At 60.0% G+C, this 12630-nt stretch overlaps 2 protein-coding genes across 5 annotated transcripts; both read left to right on the top strand.

The window, feature by feature from the left end:
- Nucleotides 1-3253: 3253 nt before the first annotated feature.
- PEX16 (peroxisomal biogenesis factor 16) lies at nt 3254-9599 on the top strand. 3 transcript variants are annotated; one of them, XR_003514642.1, is made up of 12 exons: nt 3254-4000; nt 4290-4325; nt 4565-4701; nt 5069-5145; nt 5493-5626; nt 5766-5866; nt 6813-6893; nt 7024-7152; nt 7235-7314; nt 7441-7560; nt 8932-8996; nt 9440-9599. XR_003514642.1 is itself a non-coding variant. In XM_027562557.1 (12 exons), exons 1-12 carry the CDS (start codon nt 3963-3965, stop codon nt 9496-9498), a joined length of 1050 nt encoding a protein of 349 aa, XP_027418358.1. In that variant the 5' UTR covers nt 3256-3962; the 3' UTR covers nt 9499-9599. The 3 variants fall into 3 exon arrangements, 2 of the variants coding, with proteins under 2 accessions (XP_027418358.1, XP_027418360.1); XM_027562557.1 differs by having other exon boundaries at nt 3256-4000; nt 7242-7314; XM_027562559.1 differs by lacking the exon at nt 4565-4701 and having other exon boundaries at nt 3258-4074; nt 7242-7314.
- Nucleotides 9598-12628, top strand: C15H11orf94 (chromosome 15 C11orf94 homolog). Of its 2 annotated transcripts, XM_027562561.1 has the most exons (3): nt 10899-12101; nt 12226-12299; nt 12472-12628. In XM_027562561.1, the coding sequence occupies exons 1-3, from the start codon at nt 11998-12000 to the stop codon at nt 12591-12593; spliced, it is 300 nt and encodes a 99-aa protein (XP_027418362.1). In that variant the 5' UTR covers nt 10899-11997; the 3' UTR covers nt 12594-12628. The 2 variants fall into 2 exon arrangements, with proteins under 2 accessions (XP_027418361.1, XP_027418362.1); XM_027562560.1 differs by lacking the exon at nt 10899-12101 and adding an exon at nt 9598-9831 and having other exon boundaries at nt 12226-12617.
- Nucleotides 12629-12630: the final 2 nt, after the last annotated feature.

A 12630-nucleotide genomic window follows, 5' to 3' on the forward strand; every position in this document is an offset into this window, starting at 1 on the left:
GCTTTGAGCCCATCCCCCTCTTCCCTGCCCCGTGAACCTTCCCCTGCGGGAGGGGCAGGGTCCCCAGGCCCAGGGTCTAAGGAATAGCCAGAATAAGGGAAAGGGAACCGGGCTGGAAGGGCCTAGCGGGGTGGGGGTTGGAGGGGGGGGGGGGGTCCGGACACCTGCTCTGGGGGCGGAGGCGGGGCCGGCGGCCAAGACCCGCCCAGGAGCCGCGGAGCACCTGGAGTCCCAGCTTTCCGCCCGGTCTGCTCCACCCCCACTCAGTGCAGGTGGCCTGGCGGCAGAAACCGCCTTATGAAGGTCCCCTCCTGCCCAGGAGCTGGCCAGGGGCCTCCTTGGCAGAGCCGGGAATCCCCAGCCCTTGCCTAGACAGTCGTGGTTGTGCCAGGCCCCCATCCCCCAGCCTGGATCTCTCTCTGTCTTCTGCCCTGGAGGGATTGGGGGGCGCTCCGGGCCGCCAACAACCCATCACCGTTGATGGAGCCGGAGTGCCTGTCCTCTGCTCTAGGCCCTGTGCTGAGGTTCCCCTGCCTTGCAGCAATCAACCCTCAGTCAGTCCTGTGACACCAGCTGGGTTCTTCCTGCAGAGCTGAAGTGACCAGTTAGAAACCCTCCTGAGGCTCTACCCTGCAGAGTGCCGTTCCTCCTTAAGGGCTTCCTGTCCCAGCACCTGCCCTTGAGGTTCCTGCTCCTGGATTCTATCAGATTCTCACAAGGTAGGCCTCTCCTTCCACATTCCTTGATTTGTTGTTTTCCTAGTTCTTCTTGCAAGGAAACCTCACTGACTTGTTTATAGCTTGTGTCTCCCCTACAAGGTAGCTGCTCATCGGACTGGGCCTCTAGCACCCAACCAGGGCCTGTGAGTATGTGCTGAACACGGATGGGCTGCAGTGTGACCTGGACAGAGAGGGGTCCAGGCAGTGTCCTTCAGCCCAACTTCCAGCTGTAACAAGTGAGGGTCTGAGAGGCCCCAGCCCGGGAAGAAGCTGTGGCAGAGCAGCCCAGCCTGAGACCACTCCCCTCCTCTGTGAGGCCAGGATGCCTTTCTCTGGGAAATGGGGGTCTGCAAGGAAGGGCTGGCTTTGGGACTTTGGAGGCCAGGGGCAGTGGTTACTATGGAGACTGATGCGGCTCCTCATACATCTGGGAATTGAGCAATGAAGGGAGGTAGGGTCCGCTGATGTGTCTGGAGCTTCGAAACTTCAGTCCCCTGAGCCTCATTTCTAGCCTAGACCTGGGGTGAGTGTGAGTGAATCCCTCCCCAGGCCCCTCAGCAGAGACTGCGGAGGAGTGGATAGGGTACCCTGTGAGGGCTTGATCAGGGAGTCTGTGCAGGGAGCTGGGTAGTCAGGTAGTCACTCACGGTACTGGCCCTACTCCTCACTCAAACTATCACTCAGGGGGATATTGAGGTGCTGAGATCCTTGCTGGGCCTGCAAGAAATTCTTCTGGGGTGTGGAAGGGGGAAAGGGAGATAGGTATGGGCATGTGAAAGAGTGCTGGTCTTCTAGGCCAGAGACCTCGTTTGACCTAGCTCTACCCAGGACTTTTTTATGTGACCTTAGACTACCCAGGCCTCTTCTCTGGGCCTCGGTGTCCACCTCGGTATACCTGTTGGACTGGTCTAGCTGTCTTCCCCTGTGGTTCGGGCCAGAGTGAAGGAGACAGGATCAGGTCCAACTTGCCCAAAGGCCCTTCAAAGCCCAGCCCAGGTGACCAAATTCAGGCAGGGGCCCAGGAGGGCGGGGCTGCCCTGGGTGCCTCCTGTACACACGACCCTCTTTGTCTTTGGGACCTAATGAGGCACAAGATCTGGAGAGGAAATTCAGGCCGCTGTGCTGCTGCCAACCTGGCTGAGCTCCTGATCCCTTCCCTGGCCTGAGGGAGGGAAGAAAAACAGCCTGCAGCCCCAGTGTCCCTTATAGTCTGTCCAAGGGTGGGGGTGGGGGGCGCGCTCCTCTGCCTCCCATGCCCTTCTCCCTCCCCAGAAGCACTGGAACCACCAGCCCTGGGAATGCCAAAGAAACCCTGCACAGTCCCCTTCCTCACTCTTCCACTCTGCCTTCCACACTTCCCCTTCCTCACTCTGTGTCTCTAGCCTCAGATACAGGGGCGAGAATACTGCTGATGAGGTTTGGCGAACAAGTTCATTAAGACGGCAGGGGATGTAGGGAGGAAGGAAGGAAGAGCCCCAGCCAAATGCCCTGAGCCCTGGTCTTAATCCCAGTTGCTAACTTGATTCATGACCAAGCGGCCTCAACAGCTGCTGCTCTGGCTGAGCTGTGAGCAGTAGGAGAGAGGACCCTATCACAGGAGACCCTTACTGTGGTCTCTTTGACCAGTGCCATGGTGTGTGACCTAAGACAAGTCCATTCCCCTTCTTGGGCCTCTTATTCCCCATCTGTGAAATGGAATTCATACCAATCTGGCCAAGTTACTAGGAGGAGTTAAGTATAAGTGAGCCTGGCACCCAGAAGGTGGTGAAAAATAATGTAGATGATGCCCATGGCCACCTCTCTGTTCCCCAGGAGGTTTGCCACTCTTGAGGCCCTGGACACATCTCCCTGAGTCTTCATTCCCTGGCACGGGCAGGGCGGGAAGTTAGATCCTCCATCTGAAAAAGAAGAAAACTAAGCTGGGAGGAGACTTAGGCAGCTCAAAGATGGGTTGTGATTTCTTGGTGAGGTGTGTTAAAATGCCTGGATTTTGTGGTCAGACTAGACCAGGATTCCAATCTTGACGGGGCGTTCTTAAGCGGATCCTTTCCTCTTGTGGAGATAATATCTGGTGGAGAGGATTAAGTAAAATACTGTACTATTCTCAGAGTATCATAAACCTGCTGCCCTGGTCCCCAGCGGCGCAGTCCCGTGGGGCCCAGCCTTGCCCCGCCCCTTTGCCCACAGCCAATCGGCGGCCGCCTCTTCCGCGCATCCGTTCCCTCCACCTCTGGCCGCTCCTCTCCCGCCGCCACTTCCTTCCAGAGAGGCTAACCCGTTTGGGAAGAGATTCCCTGGAGAAGTTCTCATTTCTTGGGAAGCAGCTGAGAGCTGGAAGATGCACCGGAGGGCCAAAAAGCGCTGTGAAATTGACCCCGAGTTCAAAGAGCCCGTCTGCCCTCTAACCATTTTACAGATGGGGAAACCCGAGGCCCAGAGAAGGGAAAATCCTCGTTAAGGTCACCCCGAGCGGAGAGCAGAAGCCCAGGCCAGGCTTTTCTCCGTGAAGATGGGAGTTCAGGTGCGCGATTTGGCGGGAGGGCGGTGGGAGGAAGAACATGCTCCGTGTGGGAGCCGGGGCACTAACGATGCTGGCCAGGGGGATCTTGAGTGGGAGGCTGGACTTCTCGCTGCCTCAGTTTCCCCAGCACTACCTCTGGGAGAAGTCAGGCGACAAGGCAACGGGCCAAACGCGCGCCTGCACACAGTCCGATTGTCCTTAGGCTGTCCCCGCGCTCCCCACCCGCCCAAGTCTGATGGAGAAGGCTCCTCTCTGGGCGCTGCCTCCCAAGCCCTTTAAAAGCCAGTCCTCCCGTTCGAGCCTCTCGGCATTCTATTGGAAAGGCTCTTGATCCCTACTCCAGAATTAACTGCTCAGGCTGCCGCGGGAGCTTTTTCCCGGAGCTGTAACTGCGCAGGTGCAAGGCGGCAAACCCGGAAGGCGGAAAAGCCGGTTGGGGCCGCCGGGGTCGGGGGCGGAGAGCGTGTGAACCAATGACCTGAAGGAGTTAGGGAGGGCGGGATTAGGCCCGCGGTTACTTAACGCTACCCTGGTGGGAGGGGATTTAAGAAATGGGGTGAAGGGTGCCTCAACGGCTCTTCGTGTCACCGTCCTTGTGGCCCGCGGAAGTTAAGCAGCAGAGAGGCGGGCCTAGCGCCGGAAGCAGGAAGGAGGGCGCAGGAAGCAGGACCCCGTAGCCAGTCGCGCTGTCGGTCCGTGGGTCTGTCGGTCCCGAGGGCAGGATGGAGAAGCTGCGGCTCCTGGGCCTCCGCTACCAGGAGTACGTGACTCGTCACCCGGCCGCCACGGCCCAGCTGGAGACGGCAGTGCGCGGCCTCAGTTACCTGCTGGCAGGTGCCACCCTGACCTTTGACCCATCCCTTCGGATCTCTGACATCTGACCCCACCTGCCTCCCCTTCCCTTCCCTGCGGAGCCTGGGTAGTGATCGCTGTGCTTGAGGAGTTCCTTCCAGGTTCCCGTTGGGGCATAGGGAGGGAATGTCCAGGGACCCGAAGCAGCAGGGAGAGACAGACTCTCACCGGCGCCTCCTTCTGTGCCTTCTCCCCAGGTCGTTTCGCCGATTCGCACGAGCTGTCAGAGCTGGGTGAGCCGGGCTCGGGTGGGTGGGGGGCGAGAGGGTGGGGGAGGGCTTCCCAGAGGGCTTCCTAGATTTCCCGTTAGATCATCCAGTTCTGTGATTGAATCAGACAGGGGTCCAGCGTCCACTGTCCTAGGCTGTCGCGTATACCCCCCATGGTTGAGAGAGATGTCTGGGGACCTTGACTGGTCAGGAGGCTGAGCCAAGCGCCTCTTCTGCCTTTGCTCTGTTAATCTTCCCTACAGTCAAGTGAAGGCCTCAACCAGGATTCAAATCCCAATCTCCCAAATTCCAGAATGCCCAGACTGTAACTGCCTCAGTGGTGTTTACCCGGTCAGTACAGGAGGCACAGGTCCTGAAAGGATGAGCTGGGTTTTAAAAGGTAGGGATGGAATAGAATTTCAAGGACAGGCTGCAGAGAGGCAAAGGCCAGGAGGTGACTGCACCTCCCATGTCTCTTTGGAGCATGTTGGGCAGTTGTGGGCTGCTGGATAACCAGTGCTATTCAGCAGGGCAGTAGCTGGTATGTCATAGAGATCAAACCATCCTTTCTTGTTCTAGTGCTCACACAAGAGGTCGTTAGGGGGAGTGGAGAGCTCTGAGGAAGTGGGTGGCAGGACCTGTCGTTTCCACATAGTGTGTGGGTGGCTGAGCACAGTGGGGAATAGGTGATCCCTGCTGCTCTGGGGAGAAGGGGAGGGGGTGGAGGCTGCAGAGCCAGCCTCTCAAGGCCACTCTCTGCCCCTCAGTGTACTCTGCCTCTAACCTGCTTGTGCTGCTCAATGACGGAATCCTACGGAAGGAACTTCGGAAAAAATTACCCATGGTAAGAATTGTGCCCTGAACTGAGGGCCAGAAGCAGGGGCCTCAGGAACAAAATAGTAACCACCAGCCCGTGTTTGGAGCACGCGTTATGCTCTCATAGAGTACGAGACATGGCTGCCTCCATCTGTGCCTCTAGCCATTAGGTGACGAGTCCAGGCATTAGTGTCCCCTTATCAGGTGGAGAGACTGGGTTTCACAGGGTGGAGTCGCCTGTCCCAGCAGGAGACCTCAGGCTTACGCACTTAGTCTTGGGAAGAGGAACATGTATGTCTCCTGTCAGAGGTGTCCCCTGGGGGAGGAGCTGAAACCAGGGGGCCCTCCTGACCTCTTGGCCTGGGGTTCTTGCAGTCCCTGTCCCAGCAGAGGCTACTGACATGGCTGAGCGTGCTGGAGTGTGTGGAGGTGTTCATGGAGATGGGGGCCACCAAGGTGTGGGGCGAAGTAGGACGTTGGCTCGTCATCGCCCTCATCCAGCTGGCCAAGTATGTCGGGACTGTGGAGGGCCGGCCTGGGGTGGGGGTCACGGAGACCAGCTGTACCGACGGTGTTCAGTAGAGCAGCCCGGACCCCTGCCGGCTAGCCACCTCCCCCTTCCCCAGCCCTGCCGTACTCCCAACCCAGGGCTGTACTTCGGATGTTCCTGCTGATCTGGTTCAAGGCTGGCCTCCAGACCTCACCCCCCATCGTTCCACTGGACAGGGAGATCCAGGCACAGTCCCGGGGTAAGTGCCTGCCCGCTCTGGATTGGAACGGGGCACGGGGCTGATTGGTAGATGAGAGCTGACCTACCTGAATATGGCACTGTCACCGTGGGGCACACCTCTCCCCATCTACTCATTTTGTCCTCGTCGTCATCTTATATTGGTATTTTACAGAAAAGAAAAGAACGATGAGGTCAGAGGCCGGATGAGAGCTTAAACTCAGGACTTCTGACGTCGGAGTCCTCAGTCATTTTTATGGCTGCGGGAAGAGGACACAGAGCATCGGGAGGAAGCAGGGGTCTTGCCAGCCTTGTCTCGGCCTGGCTCTGTATCAAGAGCACAGCCTCCTGAGGCAGGGTACCTAGCAGATATGCCCTTTCAGGGCTTTGGGCCCATCAGCTGTTGGCCTCTGGGTCTTACCCCCTTGACTTTGAGTTGGGGGCAAGTCTTTGCTTCTGTTTTCATGGTCATGTTGAAAGCAAAGCACTCAGAAGATACGCTCTTTCCCTCCTTCTTAAAAATTTTTATATATTGGCCACGCCACACAGCCTGTGGGATCTTAGTTCGCTGACCAGGGGTGGAACCTGCACCCCCTGCAGTGGAAGCATGGAGTCTTAACCGCTGGGCCACTGGGGAAGTCCAGATACAGCCCCTTCTGTGCTGTGGTCGCCATGGACCACCGGCCCCCCGCCTTGTTCCAGTGCCTGGGAGGCCTTAGTTCTTGGCTGGTATATCTGCACAGGTGCTACTGGCCTTTCCCCAGGTTGGGGAGGGCTGCGGAATGCTGCCCGCCGTGGACAGGTCCTAGGCACAGCCTCTGCTGTGGTGTCCTTGACTCAGCTGCTGCCTTAGTACAGGTTTATCCATTCTCCCCTAGCCATGAGCATTCACTGCACCTGCATTCGCTTGTAGGCTCTGCTAGAAACGTGTCCCTCTGACAATACGACCTTTTATCTATTCCCACTAGATGGTGACCACAGCTCTGGTAGCCAGGAGCAGTCATATGTGGGGAAGCGGTCAAACCGGGTGGTGCGAACCCTCCAGAACAGTAAGTGTGGGAGGTTGCTGGATGAGACACCTCGGTGCTGAGGTCAGCGTGGGCCTGAGGGCCTGGCTTTCGTCACGGCCTGCCCGCCCCCTGCCCCACCGGCCGCTTACCTGCCGCCTTTGTGTTCTAGCTCCGTCCCTGCACTCCAGGCACTGGGGGGCCCCGCAGCAGCGGGAGGAGCTGGGCGTTGCCCCCACCCCGCTGGGGCTGCAGGAGACCATCGCTGAGTCTTTGCATATCGCCCGGCCCCTGCTGCACTGTATCCTTAGCCCAGGCCCGGGTCGCGATAGACGGGGGCAGGCAGGGCGGGCCGTGTGCTGGAGACATCCTTAACGCCGTGGCCGGCAGTGCTCAGCCTGGGCCTCTGGGGTCAGCGGTCGTGGACACCCTGGCTCCTGTCCGGTGTCGTGGATGTGACCAGGTGAGCCGGGCCTGCCTGGGGCCCCATTCCCTCCGTCCGGCTTTGTGCTGCAGGCCCGGCCTCACGTGGGCAAGCAGGGTCCTTGCCTCTCCTGTCACTGGCCCGAACCTTGTCCCTTCCCCCCAGCCTGAGCCTCTTGAGCGATAGGAAGGGCCTGACCCGGAGGGAGCGGCTGGAGCTGCGGCGCCGGACCATCCTGCTGCTCTACTACTTGCTGCGCTCCCCGTTCTACGACCGCTTCTCTGAGTAAGGACTGGCCCCTGGCTCGGCAGGGCGCACCCTCTGCAGGGCAGAGTGGGGGAAGCAGGCCCGACTCCCCAGGCTGGTTCACGCCTGCCTTCCCTCCCTCCTTCCCCGATCTGGGTTCACTGAACACTTGCCATGTGCTACCTGGGTGTGGCCACTCCTGATTTCTTGGGGACATCTGCCCAGTGTGCTGCTTAAGCTGTTGTTGGCAGGTGAGGGCAGGGCCCCGGGGACCGTGGGCATGAACTTTCCCCATCCTTAGCTTGCTCGCCCACTTTCCTAAACAGTTGGGTCATTCCTCACTGCTCACAGGAGACACTTAAGTTCAAAGAGGCTGGGCAGCTGAAATGAAGCCAACCAGCCAGCCAGTTCCCTCACCCGTGCTCTTTCCTGGCCTGTCCCTGCCTAGCCCAGCCCTCCCTCCATCCCCTGAGGGTCCAGAGCTCCTAGCCACAGAGAGGCCTGCTGGGGGTGAGTCAGGGGTGACTTGGGGCCAAGTCTCCCAAAGAGGTCACCTGAGGTCAGACTGAGATTTGAGGAGTGGTCCCTATACTGCGACTGGGGCTGTGAGACAGGCTGGAGGCTCCCAGGACCCGGTCTGTCCAGGTTGTAACAAGTACACTGCTTAAAGGCTGGAGTGATCGTTGGAATCGTACTTAACATTCTGTACATACAACTTCTGTTTATTTTCTGAGTTGGTAGAAGGTAAGCTTAGGTCAGATTTAATAACCACCTCAGTGAAAATAACTGCCTGACAGTTTCTATTTTCAGATCAGTTTGAAAGCTCATAAGGTTCTAAAGCCAAATCTTCTTCCACACTCCAGAGAAAACGCTCTGGAGACTTTGGTGGATCATGACCTCTGCCCACAGATGGCTTGCACTCTACAGAGGAAGCATTGTAGCCCCAGTATTGCTCTGAACTGAGGATTACCTAATTGCAGAGGTGGCTTCCCAGGCTGCAGGCCTCCAGTCTGGCTTGTCTTCCTGCCAACCTGACCAGCCCAGCACCCTTAGAGCAGTGGCCCAGACTGAGGAGGGCCCAGAGCCAGTCCCTCAGAGGACAGGGGCAGGGTGCGGAGGACCTCTGGGATATAGTCTGGGGAGAGAGAAGTTTCCTTCCCCCTTTTTATTGTCAGACAGTATAGTCTCTGGCTCTGGGCTGCCTGCCAGCTGTGGGCTGAGGTGTGACCCTCCCAGGCGTGTGGTTGGGGACGGCTGGACCAGAGCCTTCTGTCCCGAGGATGTCCTCGATGCACGTGGTGACCTGGCTTCTGGGATGCACTGCCTTTAGTCAGGTGGTCAGCAGAGGTTTTACACGCCTGGGTTTGCAGGAACCCAGGCCCCCCTACTCAGGCTACTCCTTTGTTGCAGGGCTAAGATCCTGTTTCTACTCCAGCTCCTGGCAGACCATGTCCCAGGCATTGGTCTGGTCACAAGTAAGCATGGGGTGAGGGCGTGATAATTACCATCACGGAGCTTATGTGTGGCCCGGCTCCCTGTATCTCCTTGTAATCTGATTCTTGGCACAGTTGGGAGAGGGAGCCCAGAGGTTAGGTTGGGTGGGTGACAGCTCCTTGAATGACATGAGACCAACTTCGCTGGGTGGGGACTATACGGAGAAATGAAGCCTGCTGGCCATTTGGAGAGGCACCCTCAGCAGAGAGGCCCTGGCTGTCCACATGGACAGTGGGACAGCTGTGTGACTTCTGTGAGTTTGAAACTCTTTGAAACACGGCCAGAGATGGCTCTGATGCTGGCGGGGGAGGTGGCAGGGTGGGGGCTCTGGCCAGGCAGATGGGAGCCTCAGGAGGGCCCTGGGTAGAGCCGGATTGGAGTCTGGCCCTCAGCCCTGAACTTGCTCCCCTCTCTGTCATTGCAGGGCCGCTCATGGATTACTTGCCCAACTGGCAGAAAATTTATTTCTACAGTTGGGGCTGACGGACATTCTGCAAGTGGGGTGTGGGGAGGGGTAGGGGGTGCCTCAGCTCTTCAAGTCCCCTGGGCCCCTCTGCCCTAATAAAACTGACTCTGGCAGTGTCCACGCCTGTGACTGCTCCATGCCCCCAGCCCGGGGCTCCCGGCTCCATCACTCTGGCCGGGCTCCGCACACAGCCCTGGTCTCCACTAGAGCGCCCTTGATTCCCTCTCGACTCCGCATCCTGAGGGGAAGGAAGCACATGCCGCACCTCGTCACTGGCCGGGATGCCCCCACCAGGACCGGGACGCGGGCTTCTCCAGCCCAGAAAGCTGGAGCCCCACCTCACGAGCACGGTTGGTCCCTGTTGACGGCCAGCAAGGCTGAACCCAGACTGGACGACAGCTGCCCCTGTGTCTTCCAGCCCACACCCTGCCGGGGCCTGATGCCTGGCAGCTCCGTGGTGGGGCATGGTGCTGGTGGGCCTGCCTCAGTGCAGAGGGGCACCTCAAGCCCTGACCCCTGCTCGAGGGCAGAAGGCCTTTCTCCTGTGGGATGGGGACGTCAGGCCCCAGCCAGCGCTGTGGCCGGCCCTGGGCAGTGGTAAGGTTGGCAGGGCTGGGAGCCGCCACGTGCGGGTTCACGGGGCACGAGCCGGCATCTCCCCCATGGTCTTCCTGGAGGCACCGTGCAGGGATTTGGGCATGGCAGCTGCTGTTTTCCTGCCAGGTCTCCCCCTTCCCTCAGTCTCTGCTGCCTTTGCGCTGTGAGCAGACCGCACGCTCCTGCTGGAGCTTCTAGCTGCTCGGGCAGCCGCATAGGTTCTGAGAGGGCTCCATCTGCCCTGTGTCAGCTGTGCCTCTGCTGCCCCCAGACACCCTGGGACGGGCCGGCTGTCCCTGACTGCTTTCCCCAAGTGCCTCTGGGAAGCCCTGTCCTGGTCCCGGGCCGGGGGCGAAGGCACTGGGTGGTCACCACTCGAGACCCGCGACCTTGGCTGGGCATGGCAGTGTGCTCTGGGCCTCGTGCCGTGTGTGGAAGTGAGTCAGGCCCAGCTCGCCGCCCTCACTCTCGACGGTGGCGGGGATGGGTGTGTGGATGCCTCCTTATGCCGAGTTGTTGCGGTCGGTGGAAGTGTGTGTGGACCGTGGTCAGACTGCCTGCCCGCCCCAGCAGGAGGGCGCCCTGGTCGCCCTCCACTCAAGCCGGCTTCTAAACTGCTGAGACTTCATGTGTTTTCAGCAGGCAGTCGGGAATGGAGGCTGTGTGCGCAAGAACACAGCACAAGTAGTTGTTGCGGTGGTGTGGCAGCCCTGCTGGGGTGGGAGGGAGCCTGAGCGGAGTGGAGGTGGGGTCTTGAGGGGAGGGCAGGGCCGGGTCCACCAGGCAAAGGATGTCTTGGAGAGGGGAGGGGGAGGTGGTGGGGAGGGACCTGTTTGAAACCTCAGCGCCGTGCAGGGGGCCTGTGGGCAGGGGAGGGGGAAGATGGAGGCCTGCAACCATGGATAGGGCCAAGTTAAGACGGTGGCAGGAGGGGTGGGGGGTGACCCAGCCAGGCCTTGGGGACTCTGTGTATACAAAGGAAGAGAGTGGCATCTCCTCTCAGAGGCAAGGAAATGAGGGGTTTGGAGTTAGGAAGAGCCATAGCGTCTGAACTTGTGGTTCCTGGCAGGGGAGGGGTTCCTGGGAGCCAGTTGTGTCCAGGGAGGGAGCGGGGTCCACACTGAGTTAACACTGGGCCGGGCAGGAAGCAGAGGGCCACACAGCCTTGCCGCAGGCCTGTGAAGAGACTTAGTCTCTGGTCAGAGGTCACACTCCATTTATTCGCTCATCGCTCATTGAGGATTTACTGAGCACCTAGCAGGCATCCAGTACATCCCGTAGTCCCTGCCCTTGGGAAGCTTACACTCAAGAGGCCCAGGTCCCAGGCTTTGTCACCTATGCTGAAGTCCGTGTCAGCCTCAGAGGCGGGCCTGCAGCCGTGCTAAGCTGTGGGGGTCAGCCTGTGGGGAGGCCCTCAGCATGGGCTCTGTCCGGTGGGACCCGCTCAGGGCTCTCCAGCTGCAGGACCTTCCTGGGGCAAGTCAGTGTGGGAGGGAGGGCGGTGGGAGAGGGAGGCTGGGCGAGCAGTGGAAGTGCCGGGGCTCCGGGCGGTGGCTGTGACCTCTGCACAGGCCCTCCTGGGTGCCCGTCCCTGGGCAGGTTGTGTAGGTACCTGACCTCAGTGGTGAGGAAGCCCAGGCCCACAGAGCGGAGGCAAGGTGGGAATCTGAGCTGAGCTATCTGTGCCCTCAGCGGTGAGTCTAGAGTAAGATGGGTTTGGCACCTGGAGGCCCACCGCCTCAGTACAACCAGCCCACAGGCCTCAGCAGGGAGCTGCCCAGCCGGCCTGGAGCCGCTGCTGACACGGAGCCACGGAGCAGGGGGCCTTTGTGAGGCGGTCGGGCGTGGGCAGCAGGTTCCGTCCTCCGGCCTGCCGGGGGAGGGGCAGGCAGAAGCCGGGATCAGGGACCGCGTGGAGGATGGTTCTCGCCATGCTAGGGGCTCTGCACCCCAGGGCCGGGCTGAGCCTCTTCGCCCTGTACCTTGTCCTGGCAGCTGCGCTCCTCCGCCCCCAGCCGCTGAGGTAACTCCTGAGGTGGGCCGGCCCCTCCCCGGTGTCAGGACCCCCCACCCTCAGACATTGCTCCCGTTCTGGGAGGTGGTGGCTGCCCCCCGGCCAGCACCGAGCACCCCAACTTCTCCCGCAGGCCTCAGCGAGCTGTTCCTGAGGAATTTTCAGCCCCCCTGGAACTCTCGGCGCCACTCTCCGGCCTGGTGGACGGTAGGCTCTCCCCTTCCTCTCCCCACCCTGCTCCCTGATGGGGGAGCCGTGCCCTGGGAGCGAGCACCCCGCCAGCCTCAGGGCCTTCTCACCCCAAACAGCCTGTGTGTGGGGAAGACTTCAGGGGAACGCAGACACTCCCTGCCACTCACCCGCTTTTCTCTCTCTCTAGACTACGGGGTCCGACCGAAACACCCGTGGCCTCGGGGGCCCCGACCCCTGCTTTCCCGGGCCCAGCAGCGCAAGCGAGACGGGCCTGACATGGCCGAGTACTACTATGACTCACGCCTGTGATGGGAACCCCTTATAAAACTATTCTGTGCAGTAAAGC

Source organism: Bos indicus x Bos taurus, chromosome 15 (assembly GCF_003369695.1).
Source record: "Bos indicus x Bos taurus breed Angus x Brahman F1 hybrid chromosome 15, Bos_hybrid_MaternalHap_v2.0, whole genome shotgun sequence".
Taxonomy (NCBI): domain Eukaryota; kingdom Metazoa; phylum Chordata; class Mammalia; order Artiodactyla; family Bovidae; genus Bos; species Bos indicus x Bos taurus.

Coding starts and splice junctions, on each gene's coding strand:
- PEX16 (XM_027562557.1), top strand. CDS start 3,963: ATGGAGAAGCTGCGGCTCCTGGGCCTCCGCTACCAGGA. Junction 7,153..7,241: donor CGCCCGGCCCCTGCTGCACT/GTATCCTTAGCC, acceptor CGTGGCCGGCAG/TGCTCAGCCTGGGCCTCTGG. Junction 7,315..7,440: donor GGTGTCGTGGATGTGACCAG/GTGAGCCGGGCC, acceptor CCTTCCCCCCAG/CCTGAGCCTCTTGAGCGATA.
- C15H11orf94 (XM_027562560.1), top strand. CDS start 9,618: ATGCCCCCAGCCCGGGGCTCCCGGCTCCATCACTCTGGCCGGGCTCCG. Junction 9,832..12,225: donor AGCCCCACCTCACGAGCACG/GTTGGTCCCTGT, acceptor CTTCTCCCGCAG/GCCTCAGCGAGCTGTTCCTG.